At 34.6% G+C, this 22,839-nt stretch overlaps 1 protein-coding gene and 1 long non-coding RNA gene across 25 annotated transcripts in view; one reads left to right on the plus strand and one right to left on the minus strand.

Moving 5' to 3' along the window:
* Nucleotides 1-22,839, plus strand: part of Sorbs2 (sorbin and SH3 domain containing 2) — a 198,896-nt gene that overhangs the window by 104,435 nt on the left and 71,622 nt on the right. For 12 of the 23 annotated variants that reach the window (XM_063234639.1, XM_063234640.1, XM_063234646.1 and 9 more), the window contains 6 exons: nucleotides 3,475-3,524; nucleotides 7,765-7,857; nucleotides 12,953-12,979; nucleotides 13,211-13,335; nucleotides 14,142-14,780; nucleotides 20,570-20,605. In XM_063234639.1, coding sequence (XP_063090709.1) covers nucleotides 3,515-3,524; nucleotides 7,765-7,857; nucleotides 12,953-12,979; nucleotides 13,211-13,335; nucleotides 14,142-14,780; nucleotides 20,570-20,605 — 930 coding nt within the window. In that variant the 5' untranslated portion in view covers nucleotides 3,475-3,514. Of the gene's footprint in view, nucleotides 1-3,474; nucleotides 3,525-7,764; nucleotides 7,858-12,952; nucleotides 12,980-13,210; nucleotides 13,336-14,141; nucleotides 14,781-20,569; nucleotides 21,014-22,839 lie in introns of all 23 variants that reach the window. The other 11 variants (XM_063234647.1, XM_063234649.1, XM_063234650.1 and 8 more) reach the window with 4 other exon arrangements.
* LOC111756604 (uncharacterized) overlaps nucleotides 1-22,839 on the minus strand; it is a 61,289-nt gene that overhangs the window by 13,368 nt on the left and 25,082 nt on the right. The window contains exon 1 of one of the 2 annotated variants that reach the window (XR_002791029.2): nucleotides 10,768-10,949. The exons of the other annotated variant lie outside the window; for it this stretch is intronic. This is a non-coding gene — a long non-coding RNA (uncharacterized LOC111756604). Of the gene's footprint in view, nucleotides 1-10,767; nucleotides 10,950-22,839 lie in introns of those variants that run through there. 2 annotated transcript variants of the gene reach the window in all.

Genomic DNA, 22,839 nt, shown 5'->3' on the forward strand with positions numbered 1-22,839 from the left:
GCTACCACTCAAATATGTCACATGATTCATCATGTGACTCTTTACAGTCATTTGGTTCCTTCTACCACCATTTTGGGTTATAAGCAATCAAGTGTAATGGGAAAGATTTTTTAGAATATTAATCATCATAAGCTTTTAGTGTCATCTTCCTTTGGATTCAGTACCTTTGACTATATCTTGGCTCAGAGGCGAGTACTTGATTCAGCTATTTCCTTAGGTCTGTCTCCCACTGCAATGTGGGAAAAAAAATCTCAGCCAAATGGAGGACTTGCTTAAGGAAGAAAGAAAATCTACCTGGGAAACAGAATTTCTTTTCTATTTCAACATCTTGCTAAACTGAGGTTGGGATATTTGAGAAATGGGCAAATCCATACAATTAATATAATGAACCATGTGGTTTGCTTCAATCTAAAGCAACACAATGATGCCCCTTATATGTTCAGCAGAGTCTAGGTTATTTTGTTAAGATGTAACCGTAGGGGAAGGTCTGCTCTAAAATAGTTGAACTGTTGGTGAAAAGAAATGATACCATTTACCAGATTAGGAATAGGTGCTATTGGTGGGAGACGGGACAGGCCTAACACTGCTAGAGCTATTGAAGAACATGCTGGCCATGCATTGACAGAACGTGTTTAGATGCATAGACATGGGCAGAGCCTGACTCCATGGTCTAGCTGCATTAGTAATGTGTAGACTGGACAAGTTATAAGGAAAAGACTGTTGGGTTCACAGTTTTAGAGTGTAATGGTTAGGGGCCTCACCCTGCGAGAGCCTTCTTGTTGACAGCCTGGGTTACCTAGCAAGTTCAAGGTCAGCCTGAACTACTTAGTGGGACTTTGATTCATAAAACAAAGCAAACAAAAAACAAATGACCTCATGTTTTTCATTTCTTTAGTATTAGTGGTAACAATTTCTCCTTGTTCCTAGAAATGATTTTGAATGTGTTCTGACTCTGGCATACATGTATAAATGCCATGGTTGATTGGGCTCCTGAATACCGTGCACCTCTTCAGGCACGGTTAGTTCCAAGATAGTGGAAGGCCTGTAGTGTTCATGGACAAGCATGGCCTCACTACCGATAGTGATATTTTTCTGTACCACAAAGGGCAGAGGAGTCTTTGAGTTGGCATCACATACAGGCTGCAAATTTAAAGAAATTATTCAGAAAAGAGTATAAGGTACGTTCCTATAAAAGACAAACTACTTGGTCATTTGACCACATTTCATTTAGCATCTATGAATACCTCTAATCTTCCCGCGGTCACAAAGAGAAAAAGAAATTTATTCATACATTAATTAGCCAGGGCAGTTTGTCCAGAAAGAATGGTACACTCAAGATGAGATCAAGATGATCATAATTCCAAGTAAATACACAATTCAAGTTAAAATCTGAGGCATACCCTTAATGTATGCCATATTTTGTTTTCATGTTTAAAATATATCTCTTAAGAAGACCTAACATCCCACAATGTTTTCTTATCATTTAGACTATATGCCCTTTCTTCTGAATAATATGTAAACTGCAAATAGATCAATCTCAAATATTTCTGAGCAATTTATTGAGTCAAAACTATTCCATGAAAAAAATCTTTTGGGGCAATTCTCTCACATTAACGAACTCAATTTTATATCCTCTAGTTTTATAGATAACATTGATATTTCATTTCAGGTCTGCAAAAATAAAATTATTTGTACAGAATTCTTGGTCAAAATTGGGGATTTTGCCTATGGTCTTCTTCAAAAGGGAATGCTTGATAATCAAAGGACTTCAAGCAGATTTATAAGGCAAAGTCATGTTGGTGTCCATGGATGAACAATCAAACCTCGCAGACCTCCACTTAAAAGTTAAATTACCCAGTCTATCCTCCCATGCACATTGAGAAGTAAACCTTTTCAGCTGTGTACAAAACAGTGAGGTGTCTGGGAACTGGAAGAATTTCAGGTAGAATTAAAAGATTGTGGACACAAAGCCATGTTGATACCTATGCATGAACAACCAATAAAATCTATTGTCACATACACATTGAGAATAAACATTTCTCTAGCCCTTAAGTAAAACAAATCTTTTGCTGTTCACAAATTAGAACATATACAACATTTCTTTTTGTATAAACTTTGATGAGAACTGAACATAAGGAAACTGAGTACCACACAATCTACCAAAAATTATTTTGCCATGTTAATGTACAGCAGACACTTGACTCTGTGGACCATCTTCTGTGGTTCAGGGTGGTCTGATTTTTATGTTCAATCTTCATATTCTCATTCCTGATTCAATTGTAAGACAACATTTGAGATACTGTCTTCTTGCAGTAGGTGAAAACCCTCTAGGAATTTGATGCTTTCCAGAATTATCTGTGCTTATTACATGAGTACAGTCAAAGACACTTTTTCAGAACAGAAGAGATTAGATTTGCCTTAGTTTAAATCATCTAAAGAGCTCTCAGTCATGAATTTGTTAATAGCTTTTGTACAAATAAGGGAAATAGAATCATGCACTTTTATTAGTCACCCAAGAAACCTTGTGGTTTCAGGTTCTTCTTGAGAACTCAATCACCATGTCTCTTCTTTTAACAACTTGGAAAATGTCTTGCCTGATTAGGAAGTTAGGCATTTCACATTTTGACATCTAAAACATTGCCAAGTTTTTTTAAAACCTCACAAATTACACTTATAAGTAACAGGATACATCACTTAAAGACAAAAAGCTCAAGGATCTGTAATGCTGTTCTTTGTTCTCCTTAATCCCATTTTACTTTATGAGTGTCAGACCTTTTGCAAATATCTCATTTTCCTTTCAAACAGTAAATGTCGATCCTAACTTCTCTGACTTGATATGAAAACCTTCTAGAGCAGGTGTTGTGTTCTGAGAATTAGCCTTGCTTCTGTGTTTGCCATCCTCTTTGTCTGTCAGTATTATTCCAGCCCAAATACTGCCTCTGACATTGAGTTTTAAAATCTATACCCTCTGTAAACATAAAGTGTTGCCTAGTTCCAAAAGGAGTGATCAGGCATAACTTGAAAAATGTCCTCTCATTTTCTGGAAATTGTTTAGTCCTTCTTGTTTTAGAAGTTGCCTCAGCCCTGGTCACAGACATCCCCTGAGGCCACGTTTCCATTTATTTTGTCCATTTAAGGTTAGCGTATTAGGAGTTTTGCTACTGAGCGATTAAAATAAATACATGTGAAGGAACTTTCTCAAAGCTCCTGTGCTGACCCCTGCCTTCCTCCTTCACCTCATTGGTGCACACTCTTCATGGGTTTAGAAAAGTACAAAAATATAAGTTTATAACCAGAGGACCAAGAATAAGTGAATTTTAACTTGAATAGGATTATAAATGTTTCCCACCTTGTTAAATCTTGGTTTAAATAAGTCTAACAGTAATGTAACACTGTTTCAAAACAAAATCACACTTTCATGATATTTTGATCCACATACTAGTGAACAAATTATGCATCATTTTTTTTCTACAGGAAAACTGAAGACTTTACTAACAAACCCTCCAAGGTCGAAATGAATACAGGTATGCTGTCTCTGTTAAACTCTTTAGCTTTGCTCTCTAAAAAATTCAACTTGGTCCTGAATCACTGTTCTAGCACTTTGCTGATTTTAAATATGAGCTTCAGTTTCAATTACACAAAGAATTCAGATTTGTTAATTTATTTCATTGTCTTTGTGCTCTGGTCTGTTGCATTAAAGGAAAATGTTTTGTTCTGTTACCTACTCTTACTTCGTGTCTAATCCTATTTTGAACCTGCCTGCTATAAATGTTACAAATTGTGTGTATACATTTGAAATTTCTTACTGAAAATAAATTCAAAAGCAAGTTGCTCTGGTGAAAATATTTAAATTTCCCCACTCTGCAAACTCTGCATTGACATAGCCAGTAGCTGGACTGCCAAAGCTTCATTGAAAATCAGTCTAATTAATTCATGGTCACTGTATACATAAAACTATAAACATTTTAACTTTAGATGCAAAAATAATATCTCTAAATAGCTTGACATCAGTGTCTTTGAAATTTGTACTGTATACATTTTAATTGTAAAAATGTTGCTGATAATGTTATATACATATAGGATATAAGTGTTTCCATATTCCAGTTCATAATGTCTCCTTCATTCCCTACCCTCCCAAATTGTATATATGGTATTCTTATATACAATAATTCAGGAAAACAATTTTGTCATTGAAATTCTGTCACTTGTGTTTATATATTACATTTCCCTGTCTACAAATGATTCCTGGAAAATCGTCTTAGCCCATCACCCAAGTCAGAAACAAAAGCATGGCTCAGGAGCTTCTTGCCTTTTTGCTGTCACTGACTATCAAAGGAAAGATTAACATCTCTTTGGTAAAGGTGACGCCTAAGCCCTGGGTCAAGTGCACAGGTATGTGCCATGTCCGCCCTTCTATGGCAACCCTTTTAGCAGCTGCTCACTCCGACTGGCCTCAGAGAACGTTCTGTACATAGTAGCCTGGCTTCTGAGGATGAGGAGGAGCGAGTGAGCTGAGGGCATTGGAGACATGCAAGAGAGGCTTAGAAATCAAGAGAAATGATGGCTCCAGAGCTCCAAATAAAGACATTTTGAAAACTAGAGATGTCTGAATTAGACATGGAAAATGAAATAAATATTGTTAGGCAAAGGAAACTGAAGGAAATAGAATGTAAAGCTCACAGCTGGACTTGGACAAGCCATGCAACAAAACTGCAAAGGTAATCCGGTAGGATGTCTATGTGAGAACGTGACATTTACTGATTGCTCTGAGCATCTTGAAGTTGAGCATAATTTCTCAGTACTAATTGCCCTATTTATTATACATATGCATATATGGTTATATACAACATAATGTATTCATGAGTAATACATTGAATAGTTGATCTTCCTGGTCATATAATTCAATCACTAATAACAAAATAAACACAAAAACATTAAATATGTTTAGGTCTCTGAACTGCGTAACATGAATATAACCTTCCAAAAGGTTATACTCTCATTTATAAGGAGTAACTTTGACTCTGGGTGAAATGCTGATTTGCATAGGATTATTTTGTCTCTTTGCCTGGATTTAAAAATATATGTGAGATATATTCAAACTTATGCAAAAAATTGATTAGAAGTCACTGAAATTCTTTGTTCAAAGTAATACTATAATGTTGCTATACAAACATAGCCCTTGAAACATAAAGACAGATAGATACAAATACTGCTTTAGGAAGTGAAAGTGTTATTTCTGTGTTCACAAAATGAAGTGGGAATTAGTTCAAGTACCTAATTAATAAAAGTGGCCTGCATTAACCACTAAAGTGTCACATTACTACTTTGAATTTCCATTTGTCAGTCAGTAACCTTTTAAAAAACATTTTAAATCTTATCTTTGCTTTTAATCAACTATGTAACAAACTAGCCAGGAATAATAAAATATAAAAAACATGTTAGAACTGCTAGATCTTATGATCCATTACTTTCTAAGGCATAAGATATTATTGAAAGAAAGAAAAATGACACCCAATAATTCAGTAAATATGATTTTACCCACATGAGTGTTTTCTAGCAGAGAAAATAGCTTCCAGGGCTTTGACAGTGAGTCAAACAGTAACCCACAGAGGCCGCAGGTCATGACTGAGCGCAGAGATGAGACCACGTTGATGTTCTTGACAACAAACTGAAGTATGAAAAGTACCAGAGAGTATCAATTCTTACATAAGTGGAAACAGAATGGAGGACATTCTCTGTTCTTTCTATTTCACAAACCACAGTGTTTTTTGAAATAGTATCTTTAATAAATATTAATTGAAACATTTATATTTCCTTGATCTAGATCTCAGAAAGGGCCAAAATACATAAATTGTTTAGCCCAAAGATCCCAAACTTTCTTGGTTTACAGTGACTAATGTCCAAGTGATTTTTTTCATGATGTGTCTAAGCCAAATACAATATCTAGAAATTGTATTTACAAGCAACTGAATCACTTAATAATTAGTGAGTTTAACCAATGATACTGGATCCATACATTGTGGAATTTTTTATTTTTATCTCTGCTTGTTTTCAAACATTCAGAATTAAAGGAATAGGAAAATAAAATCACTCAGAGTGCTGTCAGTTTTCACTTTCAACATCCTTGAGTAAAAACCCTTTAAGGTCAGTCCGTAGCTACTAAATACTCTATATTCATAACATTGTCTCCATTTGAGTGGATACATTTGCTTCTCGTGGCTGTTTTTGGCTTGTTAAGTTGGTTAAAATGCTTTTGTTGCCTCTCTGAATGGTATCTCTAATGCAAGTTTCTACCATTTGTATCCTTCTTTTTTAATTTCCTATTATAGATTTTGATCTATTTGTCTTTCATTTAATGTTTCTTCAAGTCAAGTTCTGGTTGAATTACTTTGTCTATTAAAAAGCTGTAATTTTAAATGTATATTTCAAGATATATTTTATGTAAGAATATTTCACCACTTTTGAGAGCATTTAAATTGTGACTTAGAAACAATTCACTCAACTCATATGTCCATGTATCTTTACTAATCACAATTCTCATGGGGAATCAACAGACTAGATACTTTTCCCTGTGAAATAAAAAAAAAATAGAAATAACGTGTCAATATGTAATGATCATGCTGTCTGTTGGTGATTGCACTGTCGGTTGTCATAACTTTCAAAAAGTAATTAAAGTTGTCTTGAGTTAATGAGAAAAATGATAGGAATGAGGAAGACTATTTATTGCACATACCGTATTACAAAGGAATGTGGAATGGAATGGAATCTAGTCATAAATAGACATTAACCTTTCAATTTTAAGAGACTTGTCTCCCAAATTTAGAAATCTAAATTTCTCATAGCACATAAAATAGCCAGTGTGTTTGCAATTATTTTACTTCATGTTTGTGTTTAAATGTAAACAGGCTATAGGTCATGGTACACATATTGTTCAAATATAGAAAAAGCAATAAATCATTTTCAAAATATATTTCAATCTGTCTCTGATTTCAACTAGGTTAATGATTTTCATAACTATTGAAAGACATGTAATTTCCATGTGTGTCTTTACAAATTATACATTATCAAAAGTATCACACCTGTGTCAATTAATAACTTTTTTAGGTACTGAAGATTGAACCCAAGTCCTCATGTATGCTAGGCAAATGCTCTGCAATAACATTTATCACAAGAATTATTCAAGCCACCTTCAGCTAGAATACAATACAACCTAAATGATTAATATACTACAGCTTTTAATCCAGGAATATGCATAATACAAAGCTCTAAAAGCTAGCTATAGTGCTTATAGATTTAGTGTGTGCTGAATTTAAATGACATAAACACAATTCACTTCTGTGTCTGAGTTTTCATTAAAAAAAAAAAAAAATCAAGAGCCAAGCATGGTGGAACATGCCTGTAATCTCAGAACTCAGGAGTCTAAAGCAGGCTCATAAATTCAAAACCAGTCTGAGCCACGTAACAAGTTTAACTCTGGACTGGACTACTTAGTAAGACCTTACTCAAAAAACCAAAATCGCTGAATGTCAAATATAAAAACTTTTGTCCTTTTTCTAAACCATTGACATCTGTTCTGAAACAGACCCTTGTTTTGTCTTGTCTGTTTTAGTTTGGGGATGGATCTGGAATTTGCAGGTGTATGCCATGATCACTAATTCTGACTGTTCATCTTTCTCATGAATGTCTGGCACACTTAAAATGCATGATACTGCATGTGCTTTCTCTGTTGCCTTGGCCTCTGCTATGTCATTTTTTTGCTTCCAGATAGCGGTGGGTGTGCTCACAAACGTGCCGCCATGTCTGTCACGTTAACATCTGTGAAGAGGGTTCAAAGTTCTCCAAACCTATTGGCTGCAGGTATACATCACTAACTCACAAAATGTCACACTTGGATGGCTTAATTTGACCTTTCTCTTTCCAGAATTATCTTGTTTGGATGACTATCGTGGCTGTAAATATCCTTCGACAAGTTGTTATTTTTTCTTGCCCCCAAAATAGCTTCTATCTCTTCTGTTTTTGTGCTAAACATAAAAAGCCAAAGAAAACTGATATCTAGTATAAAACATTTAAAAATCTAATTAGAAACTACAGTCATTTGCCAAAAATATATTAAATAATTGCAAGTGTCATAACTATTTAAGTTTTCATTAGCTCATGAAATAAAGCAGCATAACAGTCCATTGAGATAATTCATGTGTTCTTCAGCAAGGAGTCAAGAAGAGAGAATTGCTGGAAAATGAGTGTTAAGTAGGCAACTTCTTCACCAGAAATTACAAAAAGGAATAATAAAATATTAGTTTGGAAAAAGACTTTCACTTTCTTATGGTCCAATCAACAAAAATCCTTCTACTACATCAAAGTCTTATCCAATTAAAATTAATACGAGGCCATGGGTGACACTTCCACATACACTGAAGTAGGTCTCTTTGTCATAAGTATCTGTTGTTATGTAACCAAGCCTGCAGGCACTGTATGCATCAGGAGGAGACTAAAGCTAAGCAAGCCTAGAAAAACTCTCTCCCTAGACCCTGAAGCATTCTCAGACCTTTTGAAGGCTGGTTTTTGTTTTTGTTTTTGTTTCTGTTTCTGTTTTTGTTTTTGGTTAGTTACTTTTGTTGTTGTGTTGTTAGTTACAATTTGAGGTTTAAGTGGTTTTATTTCGAAGGTTAATTTGTTTTGGAACAGAAATGGAAAAATACTGAAGAGCCCTTAAATAATTTTAATTCTTAACAATTCGTATCAGTCCTTCACTCACATACATTAACAGTCGATTAAATCCTGAGAGTGTCCTAGGCTTTAAATCTACTTGATTCTAAGCTACCTAGCTTTTTTGAGGAGAAACTATATTTCATTCAGAGAATTCCATTTCCACGCACCACCTCCAATTCACTAATGGATTTCAGTATCCAACTTTAAAAAGTTCCCTAATATATTAAGTTTAAAAATGCAAGCTGCATTGCCATGCATGTAATATGAGCTCCCTTTGTTTAAAAAATCTCTCTGGATATATTTGTATACATTTATACACATGCATCTGAGCACAAATAGTGTTAAACTTCAGATTTATTTATATTGTGTATCACAGGGAAATTAGAATGAAAAGGAGAAAATAAACATCAAGCTATCATGTACTTTTAGATGCCTATACTGGTGAATACCATTGACTTTCCAATCAAGTAAAATATCATACATGGACAACCTATGTATTGTTAGGGAGTGACACTCCACTTAAACAGTGCCAGTTTGTTATTTACAAAACTAATCATCAAAGAACAGTATTAGATTAAACTCAAAATTGTCACTTTTGGAAAGTCAAAATGAGCATATAAGAAATTTCACACCATTCAACTTATTACAAAAGATGTAATGCTTCATAATCAAAATGGTAAAAAAAAGTATTTAATACTTCAGGAGTATGAAATAATTTTCAATAATAACAATATTTAATGGCTTTGACATATTTTAAATTTTAAATCATTAAGAGTAAGATTTTTAGAGAATAAATTTCCCTGAAATTTGAATTGTTTTGAAAACAGACCCTTTATATTAATTAGATACATGAGATCTTTTTTAAAGAAATTTTAATTACATTTTAAAGAAAGAAATCAATTTCCTATATGCCCAATCACATTCTGTAGTAGTTTCCATGAAAACTCAGTTTGACAGTCTCTTTCTGAGAACTAAAAGAAAATAAATATTTATTGGATTCAATATTGTTGAAGCAGCCTTTGGACAAAAGTTAAGCTACTTCCACAAGATTCCAAGCCTCCCTCCCTTTTGCAAACCACAAAGTCTATGAGTCCTAGACTACCTGCTCCCTATCTAAGTCTGTCTTCTCTTTTTCTTTTACAAGACATGAATTTCCGCTGGATAATTCATCACAGCACACAGTGATGTTTTAAACTTATGCTATAAGCATAACAATGGCCACAGAAAGCAATCAAAGTACATTTTATTTCACCACACATGCATGACTGTATGAGATAACATTTGTGTCTTCCTTAAGAAATAAATATAATTTGTCATTTTCCTGCCTTTCTGAGAACTTCATCATTTCCCAGCCTCAAAAAGATTTGTCAAAATTAAATGAGAGCAAGGAAAGAAAATTAATGAAAAGATTTCTCATGCTACTTAGAAATACAGTAGGCACTCAATTAGTTGATTTGAATTTAATTCATCTATTTAAAATAATTTGGAACAGCGCCTAAGCCCTCTAAAGAAATGAGTTGTAAAAATTAAAAATAATAATTTCAAGAAAAATGCAGCATCAATATAGTGTATCAGTTCAAAGGAATTTAAATACAACCTGAGTGTAGAGCTCATATTGTAACAGCTGGTTATCCCCAACATTGCTCCTAAAAACCATAATGTTAGAATCATAAAGCTGGGAAGGATCTTGGAAAGCACACACCTACCCCACTCAAGGAACATCCTAAACAATAGGCTGTGCTCCTTCTAGCAGGGAAGAACCTTAACAGTTTTCAACTCTCAAAAGATTCCTCAGACGCAAAACAGAGGAATGATAAACGTATCTCATCTTTCACTTTTTCAGATAAAGAATGATACAGGTAAAGAACACTAGGAATTAAGAACTCTGGTCTTTAGAATCTTGACTTTCTTTTAGAAGTAAATGATCAATGATATTCAATATTTGAGGCTATTTTCCCATGCATCTGCCAAATCATTTACCATTCACCGTTCAATTTTTATTTTTTGTAAACTATATTCTCTTTACTTGATATATAGACCCAGAATACTTTCTGTTACCTTTTTCAAATCACATATGTCCTCCTTTCCAAAAACCTCCCTTGCCAATGTCAATAAAAATAGGGCAATAGTGAATGATATTCCTGTAGGAGTATCTGTCTTCCAGTTCTTCTGAAGACTGTAATAAAATAGAAAATCAGAGGTGAGTGTCTCAAGTACTCTATCTATAGTTGGATTTATTTTAATGAAACTTTAGCATGCACTTCAATATTTTTAAAGAGCCAAACACTTTAAAGACAAATTACCAACAGGAACTTTATTAGAGTATTTCTTCATTCCAAAGTTTTACTCCATGGGCCAATTTTCTCTTTTTTCCTTTCTCTTAATTCTACAATGTTGTCCACCCGGTTAGGAAAGGAAATGTTCAGCATTATCAGTATCTCATGTTTCTGGTAGCGTGCCTGAGCCTCCTGAGTCTAAGGGCCTGCCCTCTGAGTCTACCACCATAATCCCCGGTGTGATCACCAGTGCGAAGAAACCACTGGCCCTGCCAACCATCTGTTGGAAGCAGTGTATTCCAACTGTCCTTCAAACCAGCTTATTAGTCCTTCTTCTTCCAAGTGACATCCACGCCCTTCCTACTTCTGACATTTTGGCCCTGTTTCCCCTACATCCACACCAAACTTTTTTTTTATCACAAACTTGGCCAAATCAAGAGTAAAATAAATTCTCTATTCGCAAACATATAAATTACAATTACTATTAATGCTGTTCTCCATTGTTTCATCCTTTGCCTGAGTCCCCCGAGTTCTTTGTCCAGGGTGTGACACCTCATGGTTAATGACTTTCTCTCCCTGAGTTACCCAAAGCAGAATTCTAAAGATTGTTCTGCATGGCTAAGCTATGTTGGTTTACTTTATAGAGTCTTCTTCATCATTTAGATTAAATAACTGATGTCTTCTGATCAGTTCGGCCTCTGTCAAATGCTAGAAGCAGGATCTCGTAAACACTGAACATACAGTTCTTCAGTTCTTTTTACAGTGTGCACCATTTGGTTTCTCCAATTTTCATTTCTTTGAGATAAGTTATCAAATGCCATACAGAATGAAAATGTATTAGTCTTATCTAACTCATGTGACCTGGAGTCATTCTAAGGTACTTTTTAGCTGTTTTGCATTTATTTTTCTTCCTTTCATTTAGTAAAAAAAAAGTCTCAAATATTTTATCCAAAATCAGACACTTGCATCTCTCAGTCCATTTTCATCATTCCAAATTCATGTGTTTAGATTTCACAATAATAATTTCCAAAACATTAGAAGGAAAACTAAGAGTCATTGAAACATCAATTTAATAATGTTCCTAAGGAACATGTAGAGAAATGCACAAACTGGACAGCAGGTTAAACTAACTGACCCTGTAGGGTGCTTTCCAAAGTCAAGACTATGAGTCTAAGTGAAGATGACCATTTGCTCTAATAGAACCAAACCGAACAAAATAATAATCTCAACATGTATATTTAGTTACCTCAAATGTGTATATTAAAGTTTCTTAAATGTGTAATTCCAATAAAATTGATAAATTTATGTATATGATTGGATAATTTCCATCTACATTATCAAAGCTATTTATTACTACTGAAATTTATTTTTCATAGCTTGTATGCTGAAAAACCAGTGGAGTACACTGTAAGAGCTCTCTCATTTGAGTAAAAAGATAATTTTAAATGACAATAAGAAGAAAGCTTAAAGTCTAGAAAGTGTTAAATAGTGTAAATACATTTATCACTTTTTAAAGTTTTAGATAGAGAGATACAGATATAAAGATAGGTAGGTAGGTAGATAGATTCTAACACAGGAGTTTAATAGCAGGGGTTTTACCAGCTAAGGATTTGATGATTTAACACTGTGAAAAGTATCCAGAGTTTAAAAACTAGATCCCATATGACCCTTTAATTTGACATTCAGAAATTCATGTATCCATCTTGGGCTACAATATTATTAAGATGAAAAATTAATGTTTGATATATGTGTCAATTATATATTATAGTTATTTTTAAATAGATAATATTTCCATTGAAATTTAAATTAACACACAAAACTTTCATTACTATATGTAATGTACCCAGAGTTTTAGAACTGAGACAAAGTCTGCAAAAATAATATATATGGTTTTTTGAAAGTATTTTTACTTCATTATTCATTTATTTCACCCTAGGATTAATATCAACATATTTTTTTTCTTTCAGGGCGTGACTCTCAATCACCAGACTCAGGTACAGAAAAAATACTCTAAATAATTATCAAATGCTTTGTGAGGATTTCTGGCATATGAGTGGCTCCATTGTTGTTCTCATATTAAACTTAGATCACCTGCTGATTGTGTAGTAAATTAAAACGCTGATAAAAGCAGTTTGATTTTCAAAGTAGAAATACATTTTCTTTTAAAAAGTGTTTCAGTGAACGTAGATATTTTCTGTGTCCAATTTGTTTTCTCTTAATAAAAGCTTGGCGATCTTACAATGATCGAATACAAGAGACACTGAACGGAGATGCTACATATTCCTCTCTTGCAGCAAAAGGTTTCAGAAGGGTTCGACCAAACCTACAAGAAAAAAAATCTCCGACTCAGGTAATCCTGCACGCTCTTGCCTATTCTTTGAAAACATTGTTAACTAGACTACTTCTTGAAACCTTTCTTAGAAATTTCTTCTCCTGTTTTTTCCTTCTTTTTTTTTTACTTCAAAACATTTTTTAATATCTTCTAGCTTTTGTATTTGTTTTATTGCTAGACTTGCATTTACAACATGGAGAAAATTTTAAGTACAAAACAGGTGTTTCATGGGTTTGGCTTGTTTTTCTCTGAATAAGCTCATAAAAATAAGTCAGCTTCTAATATAATGTTTAGTATGTATTCTAATTCTTAAAAAGCTTACTGCTTATGTTTTGGATTTCAGAGTTATAAGGTCAGCAATACATTATGTATTTAATAGATACAGCTAATGCAACTGATCAGTATGTTAATTAAAAGGACTGTTTTGCAGACAGGAGTAAAATTGTGTCACAAGTGTGAAGATGCTATAAAACAATGTGGTTAACTAAATCATAGACCTCAGTGTCTAAAAATACACCAAGAGAATGTGTTCACTTTTAATATAATTCTCAGGATGTAGCTGAAGACAAACTTTATAATCTATTCTTTAACAACAAAATATTATCTTCTCCTCCGAGCCACTCTTAATAGTAAACTAAAAAGCTTTCTACTGGCAGTGAAAATGGTTAGCTAATCAGCCAACAAAATGCATAGCATAAAAAAATCTAATATAGCTTTACCTTTAAGATCAGGGCAGACACTGGTTGCTTTCATAACTAACTGTAATTTTCTCTCTGTTTTTCCTTCAACGTAATTTCTTTTTCTGGATGCTCTTGGTCATGTAGGCACCCCTTCCACCCACCAGAAAAGAGAGCTTTCATAGCTCCTTGACAACCAATCACACACAGGGCCACATTTTAGACTCATTAGAAGCCAACATGCAAACTCCCTCCTGTACCGAGTTTTTTTCTAACAAAAAGTTTCTTCCAGCAATTACACACTCTAATGATGAATCTAATCCAACAATTGTATATTCTGAAGAATCCAACACAACTGTGTCATATACCCAAAAAATCACTAGCCCACTACCAGGAGCTTCCAACACAAGTCCTACACCATTTGCTGACATCAGTACCCCATTTCTACAAGAGAACTACATGCAAGATTCTCAAACTCAGAGAATTTCTACCTTAAAACTAATGCATAACCAGGATCTGGGAAGTACCATCCCTTTTCATATTCCACAGTTTTCTAATCCTGTTGAAGTTCCTTCATTTCTCAAAAAGCCTTGCTCACCACCCCCTAACCCAGTACCTGAGATACACACAGCATCTCTTTCCATTCAGATAGCTCCCCTTTCAGGAAAAGATCCTGAAAGCCACAAACAGCTACCTGAGCTTTCTCCAGAGACTACAAAGATACCTCTTCAGCAAGAGAGACAAACATCTGCAGTTGCTACGGCCTCTCAGTCCTCAGACTGCCGGGTGATACATTACACTTTCCAGTCTTTTCTTACATGTGTATTGTAGAGAAGGAAGGGAAAGGAGAAAGAAACTACTGCCTTACAATTTAAAATTGGCTAAAATACTAAGTAAACATCTGGGCATTTTTAATTTAAACGTACACACACATGCATGCACGCATGCAAATCTTTTACCTAGAAATCGTGTTTCCGCCTTTCAGATATTTATTAAAAATCACTAATGGGCCAATTATCACTTGAGACAATGCAAACTACTTCAATATATGAAGTATTTTTAGATTTCAAAGAGATATTTTTCATATCAGATCTTTTGGTAATTGGATTAAGTTAATTTAAATACACAAAATCTCTTAAAATAATTGTCAGTTATAGTTTGTTTTAGCAGGAAACATTTATCTTAATTTCGAGCAATGTTAATTCTCTGTAGTATATTAATTTTCACTGAAATAAGATCAATTTGTCACTTCAGCAAATATATTAATCAGCCTTTCTTACCCAGACTTTGAGGTAGTAAATATTTCCACGTATATAAAGTCTCTCAGGGCAGTACTCTGCTAACATTTGCTGTCTCTTTAGAAGAGAAATGTGTTCCTCTTCTTGGCTTCTTCACAAAGTAATGTCAGATGATTTAATTACACTTTAAACAGAAGTTTTTGTTTTGTCTTCTTTTATGGGGCTGCGGATTGGAATCAGAGTTTTATGCAAAAAAATTCAAAAGTTTGATAACTTTCCGTTTCTGTGGTTTTGTCACTCTCCAGGCTAACCAGAAATAGCTTAGTTAGTTATACAAGTCCCAGAATATTAGCATGATGTGAAAGTTGGGTAAGATTCTGTCCCTTTTTTTAGTTCAGCAAATATTTATTGAACTTCTACTAGGTGTCAGAATTCTAGTTACAGAGCTGGATTTGAATTCATCAGTGCTTAAAATCTTGTTTGGGGGTTTATACAATAATAAACACTTAAGCAAAATACACACATTAGAAAGAGATTATGGAAATACAATTAAGGAGATATGTGGGGAGCACCTAACATGTTAACCAGGACAGTAAAATAGACCTCAGTGAAAAGAAGACAGCTTTGAAAGTTGAAAGAATATGGCAGGTAGACAGACTTTCAGGCTTTCAGGCTGAAACATGCTGGGTGGTTCAAGAACTGGCAAGGAAGTGAGAGGTGGAGAGGAAGTGAAGCAGAATAATAGGAGATGAAATCAGAAGCAACAGAAGCCAGATTACAGAAGTCCTTGTACATCACTGCGGGACCTCACCTCTTTTACTCATTAAAAATGAGAACCACCTAAAGGACTTTGAGACAACCACTATTTTTTCTAATTTTATATCATTTTCCATTTTTATTTTTATAAGTACATTAGCACATAATGATTATACTTATCATAAGGAGTTGGGACATATACATGTCTTAATCCTTTTTATGCCTTGTATTTTGTTTTTTGAAACAGCACATAACAATGAACATAATAAAATTTTTTCTCTTCAAATTCCTTTAATTTTTCTAGGTAACATGCATGCAAAACTTCAAAAGATTGCAATCTAAATGAGTTGTTTGTCCTGTTCTACCTTTTCTAGTCCCCTTCTTTCATCTTAGTCACCTTCCCTTTGCAACAGATCAGTGTCCCTATTTCCAATTACCTACCTTTTATTTTGCTTCTTAGTTTACTTATACTTTGGGTGTTCATATAAGAGAAGCCATATGATACTTAAGCCCATGCCATTACAATTTGATTTACATTCTAACTAAACCATTCTGGCAGCTCAATTGAGAATTCATTAGAGTGAAGCATGGTGGAGGGCAGACAAGTTAAGTAGGAAATGATAGCAGTGATTCAGGTAGGGAAGAATTGTGGCCCAAAGCAGGATAAAAGTGACAGAGATGGTGAGAAATTCAAATTTGTGAATATATTTTGAAAGTAAAACCAGCAAGACACTCTGATAGATGCATGTGGGATGTGAAAAGGAGAAAGAGGTTGATTTCAGTGCGAGGGATGGAACTGCCATCAACTAAGACCAACCACAGTTGGGGGGAAGGATGGGGAAACACCAGAGGTACCACTGGGACATGGTGAGTTTAAGCTGTCTCTTAGATATTCATAAGGAAGACAGATCGTCCAGCTGAATGAGAATCTTTTGTGCAGAAGGAAAGTCTAGGTTGGAGGTAAAACCATCAGCTTATGAATGGTTCTGTAGCCATGTGGCTGAGATCACCAGGAAGTGAGTACAAAGAAAAGAAGAAGCCCAAGAATTGAGCTCGAGCATGAATTAACACTAATGAAAAAACAGCCAGGAAATCTAAAAAGAGTGTCTTCAAAGGGAGCAAAGGACCAGGGACATAACTCAATAGCGTATGCACCTGCCTGGCAAGCACAAGGTCCTAAGTTTGATTCCCAGTACTAAGACAAACAACCAACCAAATAAACGAAGGCAAAATCTAGGAAAATGCAGCTTGCTAAAAGTCATGGGAGGAAGAGTCATGGAGCCAATCAGATGGCTAACTGTGCAAATACTGTGGACTGGGCAAGTGTAAGACGAGATCTGAACACTTAACCTTGACTTAGTAGTGGGGAGGGGAGGTTTCTGGGAGTGGGACTGAGGAAGACTATGAACAGATCACATGGACATCCACTCCTCCATGATGTATTAACATACTAGCCTTCATCTGTTATTTATCCTCCTTGAATCTCCATTTCTTCATCCACAAAATGGCACTAATAAAGCTCCTCTCAGAGAGTTACTATGAAGTTCAAATAAGGTAACGCACATAAGAATGTTGATGCAGTGCCTCCCTGTTTGTTCACCTGTGACCCTGATCTGCGGTAGGGACTGTGGCTGTCAAGATTGCTGGTTAAAACGATTTTTATTAGGAGATTACAGGATGATCTTGCACCACTGAAACACAAGCAGTAGTGTTCAGTAAACTAGGGAATGACCAAGTAAGTTCTCTCTTTCTGTTTTAGGTGCTACATAATTCTGTCTCTCTTCTCTCTTAGTTTTGTCTCTCTCCTTATTTCAAGTTGTCTGTGAATTTCTATGACATAGTGGTTTCTTATTTAGATACCTCACCCACAACTACCCAACTGGGACATTCAGAATTGCATAACTGTAATTCCTAGGACAAAGAGAGGACCCATTTGGCCCAGTCTGGTTATGCCGTTTCTTTTCCATGCAGTCTTCTGGGGCCATAAAACTGTTTCTTAGTACAGGTGTGGCTGCTGAGCACACTCCCTTCCCCTTAGAAAAGGTTGTCAGAATGGAGGGAGATCATCATACAAGAAGTGTGGATGGGGGACGCAGCCTGGTTTTTATATATGCCCACTCTAGAATTTTTTAAGTGAAAAAATTATTATTCCCTCCCTTTTTCATGGGTTTTGCTTTGTCTTTGTTTTGTTTTTCTCCTCACTGTTCTTCTGAGGAATCATGTCTGAGATGGTTCCCTGTCTTCTCATGTCTAGAGAGTACTTCATTACTGTGGAGATCAAAGTAAAAGGATCTCAAGTATGCAGTCAAAAATATAACTGATATCTTTGTGCTATGATAGTTCAGAGCATCTGTAGATGACCAGCCTCTGAATTTTATAGTTTTAACTATAAAATTTAAGTGTGATGTGATTCACCAAGAGGCATTTCACGTTACACAGACACAAAGACTTAAAATTGTGAGCATGTCGAGAGGCACTGAGGGAAAGGTGGAATCATTCTAGATTCTCTTTGGCTGAACAAATGAATAGATGCAGACCATTCTCAGACATAGTGATGTAAAATCAAATTTATGATCATATCATCTATGATTATGGTGATTTTAGAAAGAACACATCTAGATTTTGATTCATTTCAAGTCAAAGGATATGAACAAATCAGTAGAGACAAATTCATTAAATTTGTGCTTCTAATTTCAAAGGGAAAAAAATCACACTTCAGAAGATAATTCAAATCCTGTATTAAAATAAATATCATTTAATAGGATTTTTACTAAATATAACCAAACTCAAAAAATTCATTTTATGCAGCAGTTATCAGAGCAAAACTCCATTGGATAAGGCATTCCAATAATATTATTCAAAGATTGTTTATTCCTAAATTCCACTCTGGTTTAAAGCAAATTTTTAATGTACTAAACTATAATTATTACAGTTTTGTGACAGTGTAGCTTTACCTCCCATTAAACTTCCAATTATTATAAATATTTATTAATGTAAAGGATGAATTCCTATTAAAACATTTATGTCTGAGTAACTAATATTTCTGTCAGTTAATTCTAGAGATTTAAGATACAAACAGTAAAAGAAAATGTATCCCAATTAAAATGACCATGATTAAACAACAACAAAAAGCTAACAAAAATAGAAGAGGAAGTCTGTCTTTTTATCTGGTGATGACAGTTTTTATCTGGTTTATTCTTAACCTTAGATCAAGGATGCATTTTAAGATGTCTATGAAACTCCAAAATTTATGCAGAATTTTATGTGCATATGAATTTGTGCTTTTTCCCTAAGAAAAGAATCAATAACTTTCAATGCACTTCTAAGGGATATATGACCTGAAGAGACATTTTCATATGGATTTTCTAAGTACTCAAAAGTCTGGGTAAAAAAAAAGATTAATGATAGCTTTTATGAGGCCAACAGTCTGCACAGCATCAGCTGTTATGAAAACTGTACTAGCCAGGAACACCAAATGGCACCACTTAAATCTTTACTAGACAATATTTCTAAGTTTATATATTTCTTATTAACTTGTTCTCCATCTTTGCGCTAATATCTCACAATATTTCTAGCCATTTTGACTGAAACTGTCTCAAATACAATAAACTCTGTTCTGGAATGTAGAGACTAAAGAGGGAAAATGCTTCAGAGTGTCATTCATTCATTCATTCATTCATTCATTCATTCGTTTGTTCCAGCTTGAGGCCTGTCATCAGAGTTGACATTTGTTATTATATGCCCTCCAGGTTATAGCAGATGGCTGCAAAAACATAACAGGCCATCATTTCTCCTCTGGCGCAGACAATCTCTCCAGCATGGTTAACCTCTTGGATTATATATAGCTTTGGGGAACATTTTTAAATCTTTTTGTTTTTCCTTCAGTTTCTTTCTCCTTTACCTACAATGTCATACCAACAGTAGTTCTAACCAACTAGAATACTTTCTAACCATTATCACTGGCTGGTTTTTATTTTCACATTTGGTACCTCCATTTTCATTGCTTAGATGTATTAAATTTCAATTCTTTCAGTATTTTGCAACAAAATCAAAGAACAGATTCAATGAGTGGAAAGGAAGGAAATTAATTCTCTTTCCATTTAGCTGTTTATAGTCTAATCAATATTTAAATAGTTAAGTCGGGGGAATGAAGCAAACTGATTTATAATTCAGAGACATTTTGATGGTGTGGAGGCGATAGGAAAACAATGCTATGAGAGGGCTTTTGTAAAAATCAAACTAGTTGTTTAACCAACAGACAATCCAATAGCATTTCACTGTCACCAGGACAATAACTAAAACTTCTTAGGAAGAAATACCATTATGTCAACACTTTCACCCCTCTACCCAAACTTACATCGCAGTGCTGTGTGAAAGCTGATCTTGTACTGACTGGATTCATTTTCTTCGTGTTTTCATGCTTTTTCTGTGCTGTGTGGTTGCCATCTAATCCATGAATGTATTTCCTTGAAGTGTTTGCAGATAAAACCCACGCTTTGCCTTGTCTGCCATATTGCAAACAAATGTTTTTTGTTACCTGGATAATTTATATTTTTTCTTACTATTTTTCCTCAATCTCAGCATGGAAATCAGCAATTAACTGCCAATGTGTTGGAGGTAAATGCTTCACAGACATACAGACAAACCACACCAGAAGCCTCTTCTTCGTGCCCTTCGCCTGTGATTCCGTTTAACCAAACCACTTTCTCAGCAGGCAGTGGCTCCGGCCCAGCATCAGCACCCGATGATCTGGGACCTTCACGCCTGTCTAAGCCTCAGAGCTTTCCACACTGTTTATATAAATACCCCAGCCCAGCTCTTGAAAGCCTTATCCACAGCCAAGACCTGGGTGCTCCCAGGACAGACTCCTCCCCCTCTGAGAGCGAGTCCTCCACAGCCATTCTGGCTGAGCTGCAGATGGGTAACTCTGACGCCACTGACTGCTCTGAGACACCTTCCCCAACCTGGGGTCAGAGGTCTGCTGTGACAGATGGCACCAGCTTAACCACCCCTGCTGCCACCCATGTAATTATTCTTCATTCCTTTGCCTCAATAATGTTTTGAAAAGGACTGATTTCTTCTCTGCCATCTTGTTCTGCAGCTGAGCACTTGTATTTGCTTAGGTGTTGATGAGTAAACAGATTCTACACCATCTGTCAGGGAGACTCAGTACGGTCGTTCTTATTAAGCCTGCTTTGCACTAAAAATTTACTTATGGTCTCTTTATTCATTTCACAGTCACTTATAGCTATTCCAGAACAGTTTACTGTGTTATTGTGGTTAATGAGTTACTTAGTGATTTGCCTTAATAAGAAGTTATCTCAGAAATTTAGATAAGTGTATATCATAATATTGTTATGGTTAGATTACACAAAAAATGTACAATGTTTCAAAAATTTTAACCTCATGTAAATGACTTACAGAGCAGAATTCCTAACAGGCTGATACATAGTGTGTTTCTCACTTAAGTGATTACTGACTGCATCATGCTAATTCCTCTGGCTCTTTCTTCGTTAATATCAGTCCTCTATCATATGACAGTGAGTGATGAAAATAACCTTGCTTTATGTTACAGAAATTTAGTCTCATGATTTTGTGCAGTTATTTTTCCTGAGCCACTCCCCTATAGAAATGTATTACTTTTTATTTCATATATCAATAATATGTCATCCATTTGTGGCAACATGCAAATATTTTCATGCGTATTATATTATTGGGGTATGTCTAGATCTTAAAGCAGTCCTTAATAAATAGTTTATGAATAGCCAAAATATTTTAAAATATTCGGCACAAATTTTCAATTTCATGTAATGTACAAGTAATGGCATGCATTTGAAAGGCAAATAATTTTGGGCAAAAATGGGAGTCATTTTTCTCAAATTGATATTATGATAGAATTCCAGATAAACATTGTAATAAACAAAATTTTATTTGTGCTGTACAGTTTCTATATTCTATCAAAGATAATTTTCATGCATATAGTAATGTTATAATAACTACAGGACAGTAAAAGGAAGCAAAAGATACTGGTGATTGACTTAGTCACCCATGGCTGAATTTCCAGAGCTAACATCAGACTGTCATATATGACAGATACCCCCCAGTACCAATTAACCAACAGATGTGGGTCCCTGTCTTGTCCTACTGTGCTTTAAATGGTTATTAACTTTTAAACACTTAAGAAATGCTATCAGGACCTAGCAAAACAAAACAAAAAAAAACAAAGCAGTGAAAATATATTAATATTTGTACTAACCATTTCAATTTTCTCTTTAGGATGTCTTTTGAGATATTCATTGGGATTCTCTTAGGGATTCTCAGTTATCATTTTGTGAATACTAATCAGAAGTTCTTGTAACTGAAATGAATTCTGGTTATCAGTTTATTGCACATAGATCCTCCATAAGCTAATAATTCACTATAATGTATTTCCTAAAATTCTAAAGGTATTATTTAGTTAATAAAATCTTAATCAGTTTTACAAATATAACACTTTTAGTGTTTTTAAAAGTTCCTAATCAATACTAAAACCATCAAAACACAATTCAGAGCCAGTTTCCTAATTTTACTATCCCTAGCCCAAAATTTCAAAATCCAAAATACTTTAGATAACGAAAGTTTTTGAACACTGACATGACTTTGTAAGTGAAAAATTTCATACCTGACCTCATATGTTGAGTTGCAATAAGAATGCAAGTTCATAAAATTTTCTCAGGCTCTGTGTATAGCATGTATATAAAACATAAATGAATTTCATGTTTGGGCTTGGGTCCAATTCTCAAGATATGTCATTATACCTAAAAACATACATTTATATATAAATATTCCAAAATTGAAGAAACCTGAAATAT

This window comes from Cavia porcellus, unplaced genomic scaffold (assembly GCF_034190915.1).
Source record: "Cavia porcellus strain 051 isolate PalLab524CR breed Dunkin Hartley unplaced genomic scaffold, mCavPor4.1 scaffold_24, whole genome shotgun sequence".
NCBI classification, from domain to species: Eukaryota; Metazoa; Chordata; class Mammalia; order Rodentia; family Caviidae; genus Cavia; species Cavia porcellus.